The sequence below is a fragment of the Sciurus carolinensis genome, chromosome 18 (assembly GCF_902686445.1).
Source record: "Sciurus carolinensis chromosome 18, mSciCar1.2, whole genome shotgun sequence".
NCBI classification, from domain to species: Eukaryota; Metazoa; Chordata; class Mammalia; order Rodentia; family Sciuridae; genus Sciurus; species Sciurus carolinensis.
In genome coordinates this window covers 24797531-24813533 of record NC_062230.1, presented here as the reverse complement: position 1 = coordinate 24813533, position 16003 = coordinate 24797531, and the positions used below count along the sequence as shown (strand labels likewise).

The following is a 16003-nucleotide window of genomic DNA, read 5'->3' as shown; positions in this document are numbered from 1 at the left end:
TCCTCCCAGCTCTGGTTGGAGGGTTGGAGGAGGCCAGTTGGCAGAAGCAGGGTATGTGGGGTGGAGATGCAGCCTTCCCACTGGGCAGACTCCTGGTCAGCAGTTATTTATTTGTCCTCACTGTGGCTGGATAATGGGAGGGACCTGACAGTCACCTCTCCAGAAATGCTGGTTGGGACAAATTCATCAACACACCCCAAGAGCAAGAAGACAGGGTTGGCAGAGGTGAAGCCACAAGATGTCATGCAAGGGTCACCCAAGAGCCTTTCCCTTTTGTGGGAGCCAACAGTGACTTTGGATGGGGCCGGTGGTGAAGGCTTGGTCCTCTTGGCCAAGGGAGTGGGCAGGGTTAGGGTTAGGGTACACTCGATGGCATTTAACCCAGAGAAGTGACGGACGGCATTCTGCTCCGGGAGTTGGCCTTATCTGACGGTCACTACCTTCCCATCTTGGCAGGTACAGTGCTGTGCGTGACCTTCTGGCCGACTTGGATAAGGAGACCAGAGGGGCCTTGAAGTCCCTATTTGGCTTTTCAGAGGTGAAGTCTCGCAAACGTCGGGAGGCAGAGTCCTGGAGTTCAGCCTGGGAAGGCATCCAGCCCAAATTCCTCAACGTGGTTCCCCTGCTGATCTTCAATGAGGAGGAGAAGGGCAAGGCTAGGGACTTCTTCACTGGCCGGAAGCGCAAAGTGAGCGGGAAGATCATTCACAAGGCCTCCAACATCATGCATGTCCATGAGTCCAAGGAGGTGGTGGGGTTCCAGTTGGTGAGACTTGCTTCCTCATGGTTTCGGGGTATGGAATGTGCTGGAACTGGTGGTCTCAGGGTCTCTTCTCCTAGCCGTTTGCTCCTGTAGACCAGCTGGCAGAGTTACACCCGGGGAGGGTGTGTGGTCTGCCTGCAAGTGAGACTGACTCAGGCAATCTTAAAACATGGGGGAAATGTCTTAGGAGGTGACCGTAGCTCATGGAGGCCTCTCGAAAGGAGAGAAATTAGGGAAGATCTAGGAGTCTAGGCAATACGAAGTGATAGGTTCATTTCAGATACTGCTGCTGGATGAAAGAAGCTATTTTCAGGCTTTTTGTTATTGCTTAAGATACAAATTCCATCTTGGAACCATCTAGTTGGCCAAGCATGGGTCGCCTGCCGTCCTCTTGGCTGATAATGGAAGGCAGGACGTCTTGAAGGATAATCTCATCAGACTGTATCAAAGGGGGGAAGAAAATTCCCATAAAGCAAAATTAGGTGCAGACACCAGAAGGAAGAAAATAGATAATCTAACAACAAAACACCAGCATCCCTTGCACTGCTGGCCTTTGTGAGGTGCTGTGGCCTGATTTCTCATCTCCTCTTCTGGTCCCATTTGAGGGACTTTTGGGAACAGTCCCTCAATGGAAATGAATTCCATCACCTTCCTAGGCAAACTCCTCCACCACCATCTTGCCCCATACCCCAGTCGCCTCTTGAGGACAGGAGATGCTTCTATACCTTATAGCTTGATTGTTCATACTTCTATACCTATAATCACAAATCCTGAAAAAATGGCCCCTCTTCAAAATCTCTGAGACTTTAAAGTACTCCTAAGATCATTCACAGGACAGCCACAAGATTCTCCTTGAGATCACAATCAATTCCTTGACATCTGTCCTTTCAGAAGACTTTCCAAGCCCTGAGTGATCAGAACGTCTGGAATGTACCGCGACTTCCTTATAAAACCCTCATGATCCTATAATTCAAGAGTGGGTCCTCTCAACCACTATACGTGGTTGGTTAGGTTGGTATTTCAATTAGTATTTTGTAAGTGACATAATGGGTACATAGTGTCTTGCCTAAGATCCTGCAGAGCAGTAGCATCAGAGTCTGGGCTAGAATCCAGATTTCTAAACTGTTTATGTAGCAGGAACTCAGAAGCGTTAATCAGCCAAACCCCGAATGTTTCACTAGCCTCTTTCTTGTCCTGAAGGCTTAAGGATGACTTCTGCCAGTCCCCAGAGGTAAAAGGAAAACCATCCTTGTCCTGGGCTTCCCTCCTGGTCCCCTGAGTATCTAGGCTGCAGTTTCAATTACTCATCCTTCCAGTCCTTCCAAAAGGTAGCAGGTCGCCTGGTAACAGCCTGGCATCTCCTCTTATTTCTAGTGTTCCAACGACACCTCCAACTGTGCCACCTACACCTTCAGCTCCGGGATCAACGCCATCCAAGAGTGGTACAAGCTGCACTACATGAACATCATGGCCCAGGTGCCTCTGGAGAAGAAGATCAACATGAGCTACTCTGCGGAGGAGCTGCTGGTCACCTGCTTCTTTGACGGGATGTCCTGCAGTGCCAGGTTAGGAAAGGAAGGCAGTTCTCTCCGCCTCTGGGTCCCCGCATGCGCCTCCAGCTCAGCTGGAGCAGAGGGTGCTCTTCTCACAGATTCCGCCCTTTGGAAAACCACATACACCGGAGCTAGTTCTAGAATCGCTGTGTAAAGTGTACCTGGCAGGGAACCACAATATCTTCAAACTCCCGAAATTACTTATCAAGACGTGGAAGAGCTGATGGTGTGCAAAGAACTTGGCCTATTCTTGTGCTGCATACCAGTGTTTGAGAACCAACGCCATCCTACAAAGGAGGGAAGGAAGTAAAGGAGGGTGGGAAAAAGAAAAGCCTCCATTCACATTTGCCAACCTTCAAACCTGTTCACCTCGAACATGACACTCAGATTCCCAGTGGTGACTGGGAGCAGCTGGGACGTTCTCCGGGATCCTGCCTGTCCTAAGGATTTGCTCCATTCTTTTTTAAACCCTAAGCCTCTCCCACCTGCCTGTGTGTTCGTAGACATATGGGTCCTTGCAAAAACAGAGGGATTGGAATGATAGCTCCCTGAGGAATGAATTCCAAAGTCCTATAAGTTGTACGATGGGATTCCCTCTCTGGGGGGCATCTCCCGGGACTGGTAATTTGAATGGAAAAGAATGTTTCGAGTAGGTTGAGAAATTCCAGAGTGGAGGAAGCTGCAGTAGACGTGGAGCACAAGGAACAGAGAGAGAAGCCGCGAAGAGGGCTGAGGGGAGAACAGAAAGCGGATCTCATCCACCTCCGTGTATGGGAACGGGGCACCAGGGGTTCTCTTCAGCAGAGAGAACAGGGAAAGGGGTCATGTCTATCATCCATGGTCCTCAGAGAGAGGCGACCCCATTCACACTGCCCTTCCGACATCAGCTGAGAGGCACCAGGGGCGTTCCCAGCCCAGCCCTTTCTGACCCGTTTGCTTCATCCATAGGAACTTCACCCTCTTCCACCATCCGATGTATGGGAATTGCTACACGTTCAACAACAGAGATAACGAGAGCATCCTCAGCACCTCCATGGGGGGCAGTGAGTACGGTAAGGAGACCCCAGGCCCTCTAACAGTGAGCGTGGTAGCGGCAGGATAACCGGGGCTGGGGGACTTGAGCTTCCAGAGACACAGATGGCTCCACCTGGCCCCAAACCAGAGAGGCTACTCTCCCTTTTCAGCATTTCCATCAGACCTACGTGGCTTCCCTTCTTCATTGTGGGTGTCCGTCTTCTTTTTTGACTTCTCTTCTTTACCCTTGAGAGAGACAAGGGCCGTGGCTGGGCTTCCTGCTGCTGAGATACCACTCTGGTTTAAGCTTGTGTCTGGGGTGAGTAATGCTGGGCAGGCAGCTTCTGGATGGAGTTAAACCTGGACGTGCTGAATAGGAGATTAAGGAGGTAGACACGCCTTTATCTGAGTTAAGATGACAGATTCTGGAGCCAAAACCCAGCTCTGCCTCTCACTGGGTGACCTTGGGCTGATTACTGCCCTTCATCTGTAGAGTGAGACTAATAATAATATCTCCCACTGAGAGATCCGCTGCACACGATGAGTGAGCTCGGGCCACCATAACAGGAAGCTGTACACGGGCTGGCTTAAACCACAGACACCTCGCACAGTTCTGGAGACTGGGAATCCCAAGATCAAGCAGTTTGGTTTCTGATGAGCCTTTGCTCCTTGCGTTGCGGATGGCTGTCTTCTCTCTGTATCCTCAAGTGGCCTTGCTCCGTCACAAGTAGGGATAGCGCTGTGACATCTCTCTCCCCTGTCTTATAGGAACACCAACCCTCCCAGATAAGACCTCGTTGAAACTTAATGAAGTCCTGTCTCCAAATACCCTCACATTGGGGGTTAGGGCTTCAACATATGAACTTGGGGAGGCAGGATACCATTTAGCAATATACACACTCTGCAACACATATAAATATTAGTTGCTGCCATTACTACCCTTATTACCATTGCTACCAGTACTACTATCACTACTATTCTATGACTCCTTAAAAATTTTTTTTATTTGTTCTTTTTAGTTATACATGACAGTAGAAGGTATTTTGACACATCATATCTACATGGAATCTAACTTCCCGTTCTCGTGGTTGGACATGATGTGGAGTTACACTGGTCATGTATTCATATGTGAACAGAGGAAAGTCATGTCTGATTGGTTCCACTGCTGTGACTCCTTTTGTAAAGAAGTTAGGAGCTCCAACTGGTTGGCCTGGCTTACCCACAGAAGGAATTATTGAAAGGTCCTATGCAAACTGAACATGCTTTGATAAATAATGCTTCCACCTGGAAAGGCTGGGTCCTGTCAGACAGGAAATCCACATTTGGAATCCAGACCTTTGTCATCATATAGTCCGAGTTCTAACCCAGACTGCCAGAAACTCTAGTTCAGAGCACATAGGTTAGTGGAAGAAGCTGTCTGGGAACCGAGAGTGCAGAAGTACAGAGTTCTGGTTCTACTGCACAGGGCTTTGTGACCTCTAGGAAATCACTGTCCCTATCTGGGTTTTGATTCCCTTGTATATAAAGCGAAGATGTCCTTCAGATCAACTCTTAGTTAGCTTCTTTCAGTTCTTATAGACTGATCGTTCATTCATTCATTCATTTACTGAGATCTGCTCCATGCAAGGTGCTTTTCTAGGTACCAGAGAACAAGACAGATGCCATCCCGCCTTCAGAAAACTTACTGTTCTTAAGCAATGAACAAGCACATGCCCAGACATTACCTAGTTACAAATACCAATGAGTGGAATGTGGAGAAAAGCAACCAAGGGAAAGACAGAGAAATGGGGGTCAGAATGGGGGTTTGAGCTGGAAAAAGGAAGTTCAGAAAGCCCTCACTGAGGGGTCATCCTATTCAAGGATGAGAAGATCTGCACAAGAGAATTCTACCGTCTAGCAAACACAAAGGCCCTGAGAGTAAAACGAATGGGATGTTTCTAGAAACAGAAATAAGACGGGTGTGCTTGGAGCTGGTTGAGGGAGGGGAAGAGGCACAGGAGATGAGGAGGGGGGGCTCCGTTATTAAGGCCTTGACGCTCATGGAGGGGTTGATCCTCGGGCTTGCCCCTGTCTCCAGGGAGATGCCCCTGAAGGGTCTCAGGCGGGAGTGATCCCATCTGACTTCCGATTTCCGGAGGTACCTCTGGCTGCTCGGTGCTGAATAGGTTGCAGAGAGCGAGAACAGGGAAAGGGAGAGGAGACAGGCCAAGGGTCAGGCACCCCGTTTCTGGCTTTCTCTTCCCTGGGGGACTCCTGAGGCTTTCGGCAGCCACAGTGCTGCAGCTCCCTGTGGATGTCCAGCCAAACTTTTCAAAGGACCGCGTGGACGTCTGTGTCTCAGGCAGAGTAGCAATTCCTCCATGCTCGGCAAGAACTTGTGCTTAGCAAGAATCGTGACAGCGATGCTGTGTTTGGACCCCTATTTGGGGGGACACAGCAGTGGGAAGCCAGGCACAACTCCTACTCTCCTGGAGTTCCAGTCTAGCCCTCATCTGCCCTTCAGTGACTGGGCCTTGGATCTGAGCCTTCCCAAGCACCCAGGGGATCAGCTACCCCAGGGAACGCTTCACGAGGCTTTGACCTCAGTAAGGAACCTTGTCTTTTCAGGGCTGCAAGTCATCCTGTACATAAACGAAGAAGAATACAACCCCTTCCTTGTGTCCTCCACTGGGGCTAAGGTGCTGATTCATCACCAGGATGAATATCCCTTCATTGAAGACGTGGGGACAGAGATTGAGACAGCGATGTCAACCTCCATAGGAATGCATCTGGTAGGAGACTATTCTGATTTCCGGAGGCTGGGAGGGAGGGACATCTTTTTTCAAGGATCACCAGTGAGGCACGGCTTATGGAAAAGGATGCTTGTTTCAAAGGGAGCTTGGTTCTGTACTCCCTAGTGGTTACCCCAACCGTCACTCCGGCAGTCACACAGAGGTTGTCTTTGTATCTTCTCTAGGGATGAACAAGGCAGGATGCCATTTTGAGAAAGAATTTAAGGAACCTCCTTTGTCCCCCACCCAACTCCCCGAAAAAGCCCTAACATTCATGGAAACTGTATCAGAGACTGCTTATATTTTTGTCAAGAATACAAATAGAGCAGATTAACGTCTTTCTTTCCAGGATTCTAGAGACCTGTGGGGGCATGTAAACAACTATTTAAAGATCAATTAAAAAGTCACTGGGCTGTCAAAGTTCTGTTCAGTCCCTCAGACTCCCATCAATTTCACCTCATTTACCTAGAACCCCTTTCTCCAAGTCTGTGACCTCTGACCTCACTGAGGGCTGAGAACCCTCAACACTATCAGCAGGAGCACATCGGGGCCACTGACTCCAACCACATGATTCATTATTCAGCATTCAATTTTTGGTTTCTTTCTTTGTTTTTTGATCCCAGGGATTGAACCCAGGGGCACTTCACCACTGAGCCACATCCCAGCCCTGTACATATTTTATTTAGAAACGGGACTTGTGAAGTTGCTTAGGGTCTTGCTAAGTTGCCGAGGCTGGCTTTGAACTTGTGATCCTCCTGCCTCAGCCTCCTGAGCCGCTGGGATTACAGGCGTGCGCCACTGCGCCCAGCCTATTATTCAACTTTTAATCTTTGCTAATCTATCAAGAAAAAAAGCTTAGCCATTATAATTTTACTTTGCATTTCTTCTTAGTGGCATTTTTCACATTTGTTGGGGGTGGGGCGAAACACCTTCAAAAATTTTCTTTGTGGACTGACCTCTCATGCCTTGATTTGCATCTGAACTTAGTGCCCCACATTAAACTTCCTAGCCTTCAACCCTCACAAATTTTTCCTCCAGAGCAGTGGACTCAGCTCCAGCGATTATGCTAGAGGCAACACAAAGAGGAACCTTGACTTTAGCAGTAAATGCTGTCTTCCCAAGTCAAAGTGAAGTCAAAGTGAGGCCAAGGGCCTACCCTGCACAACTGCAGGTGACTTTGGGTTGGGTTATGAAGTGATATGGAGGTAGGTAGATACTGGGGGACCCTCGGGATAGTTGTCTGGTAGGGCAGATGCTCTTAGAGGCATGTCCTCTAGGAACTTTGTTCTAGTGCGGGAGAGAAGTAATGTGTACCAGCTCGGGCTGTGCGGATGCTGATTTCCTAAAGGGAAACAAGCCCTGAGCCTCCACAACCTGTTCAAACTGCAACTTCGAAAGACTTCCAGAGCCAGGCTACTGATGCCTCTGATCCCTGGGAAATCACCAGACTCCCAAAGGACAACGGTGATGTCTTGGCACCACCGTAATGTCTCATCTACGCTGGGAAGTAGGACCTGGTTTTGCAACCCTTCCGCCCCTTCCCTTTCTGCCGTCTCCCTGCCTTTTACCTCTTGTAGCGTCTGCACGCTGGGCTGAGAGCAGAGCTTGCAAGAGTTCAAGAATGAATGAATTCTGCCCTCTGACTTTTTGGTCTGAACTTGGAAATACCTACCTACATTGTTAAGCAAATATTGTCTTAATGGCGAATGGCAGGTAAACAGACACGGGTGAGTTTTCTGCTACACCAATCTGAGATGTAGAGAATCAAAGCCACAGAGCAGGGTCAGTCAGCTCTAGCTCTGATTTATGAGCATTGAGAACGACAACAAAAAAGCAGGGATTACTACAGGGTCAGCAGGGGGTCACTAAGAACAAGTCCAAACAAACTTGACTTCCTTCCTTTTTTATTTTTTACCTTTATTAGTTATTTACTTTTGATAGGCCTGCTAAGCTGTTAGGCATAGTCAGTGAGACATAGTCATAAGTTAGTCAACCTTCCTTATTTCATGGGACCTTGTGTTCAAAGCACTACGTATTCAAAAATGAACACAGCAGAGCTCCTTCCTTCAAATACCTTGCCTTTCAGAGGGGAAGACAAAAAACACACGATGGAGTTCTCATCTCTGTGGAAACAAAGACTTTGTACTGTATCCAGGCTCAGTTTTTGCAACATAGTATATCCTCATTAATATTGGATAAATGGATGGTTGGATGGATGAATGGATGGATGGATAGATGGATGGATGGATGGATGGATGGATGGATAGGTGGATGGATGGATGGATGGATGGATAGGTGGATGGGTGGATGGATGGATAGGTAGATGGATGGATGGATGGATGGATAGGTGGATGAATGAATGGATGGATGGAGAGGTAGATGGGTGGGTGGATGGATGGATGGATAGATAGATTAATGGATGGGTAGATGGATAGGTGGATGGGTGGATGGATGGATGGATGGATAGGTGGATGGGTGGATGGATGGATGGAGAGATAGATGGGTGGATAGATGAATGGGTGGATGGATGGATGGATGGATGGATAGGTGGATGAATGAATGGATGGATGGAGAGGTAGATGGGTGGGTGGATGGATGGATGGATAGATAGATTAATGGATGGGTAGATGGATAGGTGGATGGGTGGATGGATGGATGGATGGATAGGTGGATGGGTGGATGGATGGATGGATGGATGGATGGAGAGATAGATGGGTGGATAGATGAATGGGTGGATGGCTGGGTGGATGGATGGATAGGTGGATGGGTGGATGGATGAATGGGTGGATGGCTGGGTGGATGGATGGATAGGTGGGTGGATGGATGCCTAGACAGAAGCTATTAGAGAAAGCTTCCTACCTGATGAATTCTTGAAGGACAGGTATCAGGCAAATAGTACCAGGAAGGGCCAGCCAAGACAAAGGGCACAGCAAGTACAGAAGGGCCAGAGAAAGGATGTGAAGCCATGTAGTGAAATTTTGGAAAAACCACTTTGGCTGAAGTATAATCAATACACTGGAGGCAGCACATTTATAGGAATTTTAGAAAGAAATGATGAGGTGCTTTGCTGAGAAAGTGGCTGTGGGGATAAATATTAGGGTTGAAAAGTTGTTGTCAAACAGAGTTTGGGGAGTTGGATGGGCATTTAGGTCCTGGTGTGAGCAGTGGGGTGGATGTCAGGCTCAGAATTCAGGGGTACAAGAGGAGGGCACCTCTGGGGGAGATGGTGACCACTTCAGTTCAGGTCACACCCAATTTGTTGTGCCTTTGGGAAAACAAGATGAAAATCAAATGTCCAGTAATTAGATGCTCTGACTGGGAGGTAATTCTAGACTTTTAAATATTTTACCATCACCCAAGACCTGAAACAACCCTCAACCAGCAAATGTGGAAGGGCGGAGCAGAAGGAAAAGAGAGAAACAGAGAGAGAATTCTCAGCAGAAGCCAAAAAGAGTCAGCGTTAGATAAATCAAGGAAAGGAATTCAAGGAAGGTGTGACCACAGTGCCAACTGCCATTGAGAGGTCAAGCAAGATCAGGGGCAAAAGGTGTTCTCCAGGTTTGGCAACCAAGAGGTCGCTGGTATTCTTTGTCAGAGCGGTTTTCAGTGGAAGGAGTGGAACAGAAACCAAAGTACAAAGGGTTGATGAGGAAGTGAGCAAGGTGGGCCGTTCACCCTAGGGGGTGGGGCCGAGCCACAGGGAAGAGGCAGGTTCCTCTGTCCTTGCAAACCCAACAGGGCATTCTTACCTCGCGCCTCAGCTGTGTGCTTTGGTTATGTGATCTCTGTGCTTAGTTACCCCATCTGTACAATGGGATGGTAGTGACCCTACTTCTCCTGCATGGCTAGTGAGAATTCAGTTGATGTGTGTGAAGCGCTTAGGAAAGCATGTGGCATGAAGTAAATGCTCAAAGACTACTGGGGATACAATATATGCATATATATTTTTTCTTGTTTTCTTTTTTTAAGAAAAGAGACAAGAAGGGAAGGGGGAAATGTTTTCTGGTCACTGAGTTACATTCCCAGTCCCCCCGGGCCTTTTTTTTTTTCCCATTACTGGAGATTGAACCCAGGGGCACCCAATCAGCAAGCTGTATCCCCAGAACTTTTCAAAAATTTGTTATTTTTGAGACAGGGTCTTGGCAAGGTGCTGAGACTGACTTGGGATTTGCGATCCTCCTGCCTTAGCTCCCCAGGTCGCGGGGATTACAGGAATGAGCTGCTGTGCCCAGCTTGATGCCCTTTTCTTTTATGTGTTAGAGAGATAGATAAATAATACATATAAATGATATATATTTGCCATACATGTTGAAAATATTTCCCAGTTTGTGTTTCCTTTTTAGTTTTCTTTAGAGTTTTTTGTTTCATACACAAAAGTCAGGTGTTTGCATAGTCGAAATCTTTGTTTTCTTTTTTTGTCATTATGCTTTTGTTTGTTTGCTTTTGTTTTTTGGGCACTGGGAATTGTACTCGACCACTGAGCCACATCCCCAGCCCTATTTTGTATTTTATTTAGAGACAGGGTCTCACTGAGTTGCTTAGTGCCTCGCTTTTGATGAGGCTGGCTTTGAACTTGGGATCCTCCTGCGGCAGCCTCCTGAGCTGCTGGGAATACACATGTGTGTCACTGTGGCCAGTTTGTCATTATGTTAATTGAGGAAATTTACCTCTTTGAGATTGGATGCAAAACTGAGTTTTCTTCTAGTTATTTTAGTATTTCATTTAATACTTTAACCCATTAGATTTCTTTTCTGCAAGGTGTGAAATAGAGATTGAATTTATTTCTTCCCACAAATTGTCCTAACTTCATATATTTGTAATTCCTTTTTTTCTCACCATAGATTAGGAGTGCAAACTTTATCATACTCAAAAAACATCTATAATGTATTACAAAATAAAAACAAAACAAAAGAAAAATAGACTTAAACCATTATAACCCCGTGTAGGGCAAAGTCTTCCCACTCTTTTCTAATTTTTAAAATGTATTCATTTGTTTTGTTTTGTTATGAAATCTACTGAGCATATTCCTCTGTAATCTGCTTGCTTCCTGATTCAAAATATATCATCAACATATTTCTGTGACATTAAATCCTCTTTCACAATCCAAATTTTGTAGTTGTAACTAGACAGCATAACTTTATTTTATTTGCTTATTTTTTATGCAGTGCTGAGGATCGAACCCAGTGCCTCACACATGCTGGGCAGGTGCTCTGCCACTGAGTCACAGCTCAGCCCTCACGGTCCAAATTTTAATGGCAATGTTCAATTTTGTTTTACCAACATAGGGTTCATTACCTTATACTAAGTTCCTAGAGTTTACAGGTTTTCCTTGGTACTGGAGGGAGCATTGGTTCTACCCCCCCCCCATGGGATACCAAAATCCATGGATGCTTAAATTCCTTAAATAAAGTAGCAGAGTATTTGCATATATTCTGTGTATTTTAAGTCATGTCTTGATTACTTGTAATATCTAATGCCACATGAATACTATATGTAAATAAATAGTTGTACTGATCGTTTAGGGGATATGATAAGAAAGAAGTCTGAACAGATAGAGAAGCAATTTTTTTTTTTTTTTTGTGGTGCTTGGGATTGAGAGATGCAATTTTTAAAAAATATTTTGATCCACGATTGTTTGAAGCTGTGGATGTGGAGAGCCAACTGTATACTTTCTCTGTCCTGCTGAGCCTCCCAGTCTTGAACGAGGATGGTGTCTGTTGGAATGAAATGAATCAAGTGGGAGGTGGAACTTGAAACGCAGACAGAGAGAGGCCAGCTGGGCAGCACTTTGAAGGCTAGGCTGGCGCATTTGGACTTGAATCACCAGGAAGTGAGGAGCAGCGATAGGACCAGACCTGTGATTCAGATGCGTAAGAGGTGGGGGTGGAGGAGATGCTGAGGAAGGGAAAGTTCCAGGCCCCGGAGCAACTGGGAGACTTTCGAGATCCAGGTGAGAGAGGGCGGGTGAAACCTCCTAAGCAGCTCTTGATGAGTAAATAGAACGAAGGAGAGAAGTTTCTAGAATGATGCTCAGGTGTCTAGCTTGGACAACTGGTCAGATTGGGGTGTCATCAGCTAATGTGAGAAACACAGGAGATGGAGCAGGGTTTAGGGGGGTGGAGGAGATGCTGAGCTCAATTTTAGACATCGCGACGGTTAGCTTTTGCTGTGTACAAACCACCCCAAAACTAAATGGCTTCACACAGCAATCATATATTAGCTCCCAATCTGTAGGTTAGCCATGTGGGCTGGTTCATCTGGCCAGGTTTTCTGATTCAGACCAGGCTCAGCTGATCTCAACCAGTGACCACTCATGGCATGTCAGGTCCACCTCTGTGTTTGGGGGCCACCTCGCTTCTCCTCCACAAGGTCTCTCTCCACAAGCTGCGGGCTCAGACCTGTTCACGGTGGTCTCAGGGCTCCAAACTCTGCAAGAGAAGGCAAGTTCCAATGACACTTTTCAAGTGTCTACTTCTTAATAGCCCATCTGCCAAAGTCATAGGACAAATCCAGAATCAAGTGGTGGAAAATAGACTTTGTCACTTTACGGGATCACAGAACTGGGCTACTTTTGCAAATTCCCACAGTTTGGTGTGTTTAAGGTATGCATGGGCCACCAAAGTAAAAAATGACCAGTGGTCAATTGGGTCTCAATAGAAAGTCTCTGGTGGAGGACAGATTTGGGAACATCAGTCATTCATGTTGCTGTACTGGGAGAGATGAGGGTGGGAAAGGGAGGTATCCCTAATGTAATAATTAAAATGAACCTCCAAGGGGCACTTGCTCCGGGCTAGACACTGCAAAGCACTTTACAGGCATCAGGCTCAAAGAATCCTTAGGATAGTGCTTAGGGTGCAGGAGTTGAGAGGGGGGCCTCTGGGTTTGAATCCCAGCTCTGTCTCCCGCCAACCATTATTGCCTTGAGCAAGTTATCTTATCTCTCTGTGTCTCAGGTTCCTCTTCTGTGAAGTAGACCTGTCACGGAGGTTAAATGAGTCAATATATGTAAGATGCTTATCACAGGAACATTGTAAGTGTTCGATCAGGATTCATGGCTGTTCTTGAAAAACGGAAGCTCGGGCAGGCCAAGTAATCTGATCAGAGGCAGCACAGTGGGACTGAATTCAGATTTATTTGAATGCACAACCTATATTATCATTATTAATGATAATAATTATACTGGGAATTAAACTCAGTGATACTCTACCACTGAGCCACCTCCTCAGTTGTTTTTATTTTTTATTTTGAGATAAGGTCTCACTAAGTTGCTCAGGGCCTCACAAGTTGCTGAGGCTGGCCTCCAACCTGAAATCCTCCTGCCTCAGCCTCCCAAGCTGCTGGGATTACAGGTGTGCACCACCACACCTGGTCTCATTGTGTGTTTCTGACTCCTTATCTAACCTGCCTGGCACCCCTGCCATTTATCATTGAGTATAACATTGATCATGACATGGCTGTTCCAGAAGCAGCCTTTTAGGAGAGCTCAGAATCCAACTACCTTTGCACGTAGTTGGAGGAGATAGTCAGGATGGGACCGTAAGAGATGTCCCTGAGGCAGCTTGGAGACCTAAAGCAGTCAGCCTTCTCAATAAGCAGTCCTTCCCAGACCTGCACAGGTTCCAGAAGGGGACCCCCCACCTGCTCCCTCCCCAACCCCGCTACCGCTGCTGTCCTCTCCCTGGCAGAAGCAACTGGGCATTTTGAGAATCAAGGGCAGGACATGACCAGCAAGAGTAAAAAGGGGACTTCATTTATTTTCTACACTCAGCAAGAGACCTGGGCTCCTGCTGCTGGGAACAGCACAGGCGCCATTTTGGCCTGTTGACTAGGGTTGGTAGGCATCTCTATCATGCCCTCAGGGGCTGGAAGGAGCTGAGGTGTCCTTTTTGCTGTGAGGAGGGTCTTTCACTGAAAGGAAGTCTCACGTGGAAATGTACTCCGTGGAAACGGAAACGCAGGAGTGCTCTGCCTTCACCTGTGAGCCCAGCCTGCTTCCAGCCCAGCCCTCTGTGAACCCTAAAACAGGATGCAGATGGAACATAGTTTGAGAACCTCTGGGCTGCAGCGAGGCAGACTCTGAGATGGTGCCTTTGGAGATACAAAAGCAATAGTCCAAAAGCCGCCCTGCTGGGAGGAGCCGGCTGAGCTGCCCACCCAAAGGAGGGGGAGACCATACTGTCCAGTAACCCCTCACAGTCGCAGGAAGGCAGGGGGGGACTCTCCCACCCGCTCCTCACCCTTCACTGCCCCATCCCTCAGGCTATGGGCTTTCCCCTGGACACAGTCCTGTCTTCAAGGGGGAGCTAAGGATTCCTGTGCAGCTGTCCCTTGCTCCTTAGGACTTGATATGATAAAAATGGATCCTCTGTCCCACACATATACACACATACATATGTACAGGTGCACAAATACCCTCTCCTCCACCACACACGTGCACAAATACACACTCCCACACATGCACACCCAGATGCACATAAATACACACATATACACACTTAATTTGTGCATGTTCATATACACACACTCTTGACTTTATGCCCTAAGGGTCAGGGCAGAAGCCCAAACATTGCCCCACCCTCCCGAAGCCAGCATTTGCGGAAAACTGAGAGTTGGAGGTGGGAGTGGACCAGGCACTGTCCAGTTCATCCAGCAGAGTCTTTGAGGAGTTAAAGACCTCTCTCCCCCACTGAAAAGCTCCTTGCCCCCATTTGAGCACCCTTGGTTGCCTCAACCTGAACCAAGTTCCATAAGCATCACTGTAGAGTCGAAGGCTATTGAATCCTCGAAAAACAGAAATTGAAATGATTTTTTCAGGTGGTTTCCTGGAAGTGGTCCCCAAGCTGGTTCTTGGGATCAAGGGAGGAGCCCAGGTGCCCTTGGGGGAAGCCCCGCTCAGCATCTCTGCAACTCTGCATCTCTGTTCCCAGCCCAGCCCTGGCACCACGGGAAGCTCTAACTGGGTTTGCTACCCAGCGACTCAACCTATGTATTCCGTACTGGCTTGGAAAGAAGCTCATTATTGGTAGCAAAAAGGACAGATTGCAGGGAAGAGTGAATGGGCAAGCGAGCATTTGCCTGTTTGTTCAACCGTGGGTGCCCTGGGAAGGGAGGGAGGCCGGCCGGCTTCTTTCCCTTTGGCTTCTGTTTGTTATTTAAACGTTTCAAAATGAGCACTCTCAATTGCCCTTGAGGCACTTGCAGTTAATTGAGGGAGACTAATGGGTCAGCAGATGAATTACAATCCAAACAGAAAAAGATCACAGCCTCTTCAGAGGTCTCCTTTCCACCTGGGTCAAGTCTCTCCTCTGCATTTCACCCAATTATCATTCTTTCTGCATGCAGGGAAGAATTTTCTTCCCTCCTACAAATCGCCCAGCCTCTTTCCTTTACCCGATTCCCTCTCTTCTCCAAAAAAAGAAAAAGCTGTTGCACTGTGATCTCGCACCTGCAGAGCCTGGACCCTCGCTGACCCTGGCCACCATTTATATTTGAGTTCTCTCCCCCTCCAGAGAAGCCGTCCCCTCCCTGTTGTCTTGTTTGTTTGCTTTCCCTTTTCAGCTTGCCTGGATCGTTTATGTGCAGTACCAAATATTAAGCTAGTGTCAACTAAGTGAGCCACGATAAATTGTAATTGAGTAAGGGTTTTGTTGTTGTTGTTTTGTACTGAGGATTGAACCCAGGGGCGCTTAACCGCTGAGCCTCATCCCCAGCCCTTTTTTTACATTTTATTTACAGACAGGTCTCACTGAGTTGCTTAGGGCCTCATTAAGTTCCTGAGGCTGGCTTTGAACTCGAGATCCTCCTGCCTCAGCCTCCCGAGCTGCTGGGGTTACAGGCGTGCACCACCACGCCCAGCTGAATAAAGGTTTCGAATCTTGTGTCAGGGAGTCTTTGCCTGCTCT

At 47.4% G+C, this 16003-nt stretch overlaps 1 protein-coding gene across 1 annotated transcript in view; it reads left to right on the top strand.

The window, feature by feature from the left end:
- Positions 1 to 16003, top strand: part of Scnn1g (sodium channel epithelial 1 subunit gamma) — a 28826-nt gene that overhangs the window by 5347 nt on the left and 7476 nt on the right. The window contains exons 3-6 of the mRNA XM_047532712.1: positions 457 to 766; positions 2138 to 2328; positions 3265 to 3368; positions 5938 to 6101. Coding sequence (XP_047388668.1) covers positions 457 to 766; positions 2138 to 2328; positions 3265 to 3368; positions 5938 to 6101 — 769 coding nt within the window. The remainder of the gene's footprint in view (positions 1 to 456; positions 767 to 2137; positions 2329 to 3264; positions 3369 to 5937; positions 6102 to 16003) is intronic.